Source organism: Dipodomys spectabilis, unplaced genomic scaffold, assembly GCF_019054845.1.
Source record: "Dipodomys spectabilis isolate Male_0828 unplaced genomic scaffold, ASM1905484v1 ptg001649l, whole genome shotgun sequence".
NCBI classification, from domain to species: Eukaryota; Metazoa; Chordata; class Mammalia; order Rodentia; family Heteromyidae; genus Dipodomys; species Dipodomys spectabilis.
Window position 1 is genome coordinate 12,501 of NW_024872326.1, and position 5,262 is coordinate 17,762.

The window sequence follows — 5,262 nt, forward strand, 5'->3', positions numbered from 1 at the left end:
GTCCCGCGCAACGCCTGGGACACCGAGCCGGCCGACCAGCGGACCGGAAACCCCCACCGCGGCAGCGGCGGGCCCCCCCAAAAGAGGCCCGAGAGGGAAAAGGCAGCTCTCGCACACACCTCAAAGACCCCGTGAACGCCCGCGGAGCCGCCCGCGCCAGCAGGGCCCCACCGCCTCCATCCACACCACACCGCCGGGCACAGCACCCATCATCGACCGCCTCTTTTTCGGCCGCGTGAGCAAGGGCCCACACACACCGGGATCCTCGGCTCCGGGGGGCCAGAACCCCCCCGAGCGGCGCACCACCACGGGCACGGCGGCCCCGGAACACCGCGGGGCCCAGCGCCCGCACGGCGCCGTCGTCGCCAACGGGCGGCGGCCCACACAGACGCTCGGGAACAGCGTCGCCAGGGGCCGGAGGGGGAGGGGGACGGGACCCCCAAAAACCCCACGGCAACCCAAGCACGAGGCCGGGAAGCCACACACCACACGCCCTCGCATCGCGACCCGGCACGGGCTCCAGGCTCCGCCACTCGACACACCGCACGCGAGGCAGGGGCGGGACGGATCGGGAACGTCCTCCACTCACCACACCAGACGACGGCCCGGGAGAGGTCCCGCGGGACCCTCCCCCAGCTCGGAGGGGGGAGGCGCGGGCACGCAGTTTACCGACGCGGGCAGCCACTAGCGCTCAAAAGCAGGGCAGGGAGCGGCAGGGCCGCGGGAGCCCATCGGGGGCGGGCCCCCGCCAACCCAGCAGCGCACGCCGCTTCCCGAACGAGGATCGCTAGAGAACCCCTCCTCACTCTGAGGGTGGCCCGCACCCAACCCCGACGGGAACCCCGCCGGGAACCAGCACACATCAGAGGCGTCCATCCTTCCCACCACGGGGGGCAGGGAGGGGTGGGGCACAGGGGGGGGGTCTGCGGCAGCAGCAACACCAACCCTGGTCGGTCGGCCTTGCCGTGCGGGGCCAGAGCAAAGTCGCGCACACGGGCGGGAAGCCCGCACGGGCCCCGCTCGCCTCCCACTGCAACATCTCAGGTCCCCCGGTGCGATGAAAGCCAGGTGACACGGCAGGGAAGACAAGCCAGGACCAGGGCGGCAGCTCATGCGGGGAAGCCACCGCCCAGCGCAACAAGGGAAGAGCGCTCCTCTGGGGAACCGCCTCGACCCCCCCCCAGCAGAGACGTCAATCTCAACGGTAACTTCTCACTCGCACAAAAGCCCCACGAACCCGAGGACGGCCGGGACACACCACGGGCAGCAGGCTGGCACAAGGCAGCGGACAACGCCAGGATCGGGAACGACACCACCACTCAGCCACAGGCACCTGAGAGAACCAACCGGGAGCGTTCCGGGAGCACCGCAAGAGGGCAGAGCGCGAGGCGCGGTTTTTCACACCACACAGCACGGGCAAGCACGGAGCACCGACCCTCCCTCTCCGCGGAGAGAGCCGACCCCCGTGCCGATAACGAGTCACGGGAAGAGAGGAGCAAGATCAGGGCGCCCCCCTCCTCCAGCGTGTACAAGTCCCCGACCTCACGGCGAGGGCAGGGAGAGCGCAGCCGGGCCCGGTTGCCGCACCCCCGCCTCCCCGCACACCACCGGCGCCGGCACGGTGGGACGGGTGAGGGCAGGGGCCCACGGGCAGAACGAGAAGAGCGGTCCCATTCGCCATGAATGTCCGTCCCTCGCCTGGCGCAGCTTAGGCCCGGGCCCGAAGGAGATCGCAACGTCACCACATCAATCACACCGAGGGGGTGGGAGAAGGCAGCCACGCGGCACTCGGGAGGCGGTGGCCCAGGGAAGCTCGGCTCCTGAGAGGGCCAACAGCCTGGGGATAAAAGCGTAGCCAGGACAGACACCCTTCCGTGAGTAAGGAGCGAGGTAAAAAGAAAAAGAAAAAAAAAAATGAAAAAAATACCACGGGGCTTAAGCGTCCCTGGCACTCGGGATAACCAGGACACCTCTGCCGGGCACAGGACCGAAGAAGCTAGAAAGGGAGGGAAAAAAAAGAAAAAAAAAAAAAAGAAAAAGAAAAAGAAAAAAAGCCACGGACAGCGCTCGGGAGGTAGCGCAGCTCAGCGGCCGACCAGGCCCGCCATCGGGAAGCGGCAGGTCGGGGGAGTTGGAGCTAGGGGCGATAGGAGGAAGGAAAAAAAAAAAAAAAAGCCACGGAGGTCGGGCGAGCCCAACGGCAGAACGGGGATGCCGCACACGCAAGGCAGGACTCGGCGGCCCCCCCCTTTTTCCTCCTTCAGGCCGGCCACGGCGAGGGAAGCACACCGTGCGGGCCCTACCTATGCACACCCCAGGCAACCAACCACTCTCCTCCTCAGCGTGCCGAGGCAAGGGCCAGAATCCGGCACCGGGAGCGGGGGAGAGATCAAGGACGACGGGACTCACTCAGCCGCCAACCACCACCACACCCACGAGCCACCACAGGGACATAGGGCCTGCCCAGGGCAGCGGGAGCCCAGGGTGTGAGGGGAAGGACAGGGGGACCCGGACCGGGAAGAGACGGGAAAGGCCCGGCACACAGCATCCGAGAGAGCCCCCAAAGACCCGCTGACAGCCACCGGGACACAGCATGCCAGCACCCTCCTGCAGGTACAAAATCCTCACGTCACCACGCCAAAACCAGGTCGTCAGGCAGGGGCGACAACTCGCTGGCGACAGGGACCTCTCGGAAACCACATCAGGGACACCTGTCCCCAACACGTCCCCAACAGAGCCAGACACGGAACTCTCAGGGACAGCTGGTCGACCACATAAGGCGAAGACAGACGAAGAGCCAGGGCGGGAGCGGGGTCAAGGGACGCTCCCGCCCCACTACCTCGCAGGCACACACCCCGGGTGTGCACGGGCTCACCGCACGGGCGGTACGGGGAGCCTTCCCCCGGCAGACGCGAGGCACCCACTCCGAGAGGCACCCAACCACCACACCCACACCGCGTGGGGTCGGTGGTGAGCGCCCTGCCGCCAGCACGCACACACCCGGGACTCCCGGGCTCGGGTCCCCGACTCCCGAGGTGCTCCCTCCGCCTCGAGTTTTCCCCTACGCAGGGCCCACCGGGCAAGTCCCCGCAGATGGTAGGTAGGTCCCGGCCCCGAGGCTCGCCTCGGCCGTGCCCGCGGCTCCTCCCGCCGGAGAGGTCTGTCCTCCGGCCTCCGGGGCCGTGGAGGAGGCCGTGGAGGGAGGCCACACGGGGCCGGCGACCCAGGCCCTCGCGCCCGGCACGCGCCAAGCGCTCACTCGGAGGTGACTCCGACGACCATCCTATGTCGGGGATGGGGGGGGCGTAGGTCCCGGCCCCGAGGCTCGCCTCGGCCGTGCCCACGGCTCCTCCCGCCGGAGAGGTCTGTCCTCCGGCCTCCGGGGCCGTGGAGGAGGCCGTGGAGGGAGGCCACACGGGGCCGGCGACCCAGGCCCTCGCGCCCGGCACGCGCCAAGCGCTCACTCGGAGGTGACTCCGGGGAGGGGGGGGGGGTCCGAGTCCGGGCCGGGACCGGCCCCACCACCTATCGGCTCACCCGGGGACCCTCTCCCCCGACTCCCGAGACGTCCCTCGTACTCTCCTTTTTTCGCCCTCAAAGACCAGAGTCCAGGGAGGGGAGGAGGACAAGGCGTCGGGCCCAGACAGAACTACTGGTCGACCCGACAAAGCTGCCACCCCCCGCACAGACCGGGCACCGAAGAGAGAGCGGCGACGCACGGCCCCACCCCGCGCTCGCCTGCGGGCGCAAAGTCCGACAGAACAGCCGCCCCGGCGCCACAGCGACACCACGGCGACAGTCGCGCCCGGCACCCGGCAGAGGCCGGGCCTCCGCCCGGCTCGCTGCCGCCAGACCTCCTCCTCCTCCACTCGCTCGCTCGGCTGAGAACGAGGGGACTGTCATATCAAAGCGGACGCCAGGGGGAGCACGACAACCGCCTTCCAACGACCGACTCCACCGAGCCGCCGTACCCCGGATCGGCGCGCGCCGGCCGGCTCTGAGCTCCGGAGACACAGAACACGGAAACAAATCGCCTCACTCACCACCGCCACGCACCGAGTGGCACAACCTAGGTCAGGACCTGCAGCCGGGTCCTCTCTGCGACCTCACGAACGACACCAGAGCCACCAGAGACCTAGACCGAGATCGGGCCGCCGCCGCCGCCGCCGCCGCCGCCAGCGACCAAAGTGAAACCAGGAACCAGGACGAGATTCGCCCGAACGGAGCGGCCCGAACCCGAGAACCGGGAAGCTGGGATCGGTCCCAAGCAGGAAGGGGCGGCAAAGACGGCAGGCCCGCACCACGAGAGAAAACGAACCGGCCACCCGCACGACCTCCGCCGCCCGTGGCAAGACCCCCACCCCCGCCCAACATGGCCAGAAAAGGGCAAGTGAGCGCTCGTCCCACCGTCTGCCTGCCCGTCTTTTTTTTTTTTTTGGGGGGGGGGGGGTTGGGGGGGGTTGTTTGTACGTTTTGTTTTCTTTTTCCCCCAGATGGAAACCAGAAAGAGAAAAAAAAAAAAAAAAAAAAACTCCCAAAGATGGGTCGGCTCCAGCAAGAGACGAGCCGTCGGGAGGCACCCCGCTCACTTGTGAAAGTCCGCTCCTCGCCCGCCCCACAACACACTCCCTCCCCCCGCCCCCACCCGCCACCCCTCACAGGCAGGGAAAGGGCAGGGGGAAGGCCAGAGAGAGGTTTCTTCTAACACACAGAGAGTAGCTACGTCACGCACACAGGTCTGGAAAACCACGGTGACCGTGCAATGGGAAGCGTGAGTCCACTCACCCATCACCGAATGACAGGAAAGCCAAACGAGAGCCGCTGCTGGCTGGGTGGAGAAGGAAGGGGAGGTGGCACCCGTGTGACGCTTATCCCCGGGCACCGCACCGGACGGAACGACCTTCTCACCGGTTCGTACTCTAGCCTGTCCAGACAGCTAGCCTTTTCTAATAGGCTCTGCCACTCTCTCTCTGGAGCAGGATTCGGGGCATGAGGCGATGAATCTAAACCCTACACACAGGTGTCGGAGGGTAGAGGCATCATCACTCACATGCCTGTGGTGGAGGACCTGGACCCGAGCGTGGCGGTGCACAGTGTGTGTGTGTGTGTGTGTGTGTGTGTGTGTGTGTGTGTGTGTGTGTGTGTGTGTGTGTGTGTGCGGGGCTGGGGGGAGGGCAGGTAGGGAACCCTAGGAGGAAACACAGGGAGAGACGAGGGGCCCCGGCCCAAACAGAGTGGAGGCGTCAGTCAGAGGGGCGATCC

The 5,262-nt window shown here is 67.4% G+C and overlaps 1 protein-coding gene across 1 annotated transcript; it reads left to right on the forward strand.

Moving 5' to 3' along the window:
- The first annotated feature begins 1,057 nt into the window (after positions 1–1,057).
- Positions 1,058–4,637, forward strand: LOC122103084 (serine/arginine repetitive matrix protein 1-like). Its single transcript, XM_042673588.1, has 4 exons — positions 1,058–1,068; positions 1,188–1,388; positions 3,601–4,390; positions 4,494–4,637. The coding sequence occupies exons 1-4, from the start codon at positions 1,058–1,060 to the stop codon at positions 4,593–4,595; spliced, it is 1,104 nt and encodes a 367-aa protein (XP_042529522.1). The 3' UTR covers positions 4,596–4,637.
- The last annotated feature ends 625 nt before the right edge of the window (positions 4,638–5,262 follow it).

What these genes read in the sequence shown, in the direction of transcription:
- LOC122103084 (XM_042673588.1), top strand. An exon ending in GCAAGAGGGCAGAGCGCGAG is followed by an intron (nt 1,389 to 3,600) that starts GCGCGGTTTTTC and finishes TCGCCCTCAAAG; the next exon opens with ACCAGAGTCCAGGGAGGGGA. An exon ending in ACATGGCCAGAAAAGGGCAA is followed by an intron (nt 4,391 to 4,493) that starts GTGAGCGCTCGT and finishes TTTTTCCCCCAG; the next exon opens with ATGGAAACCAGAAAGAGAAA.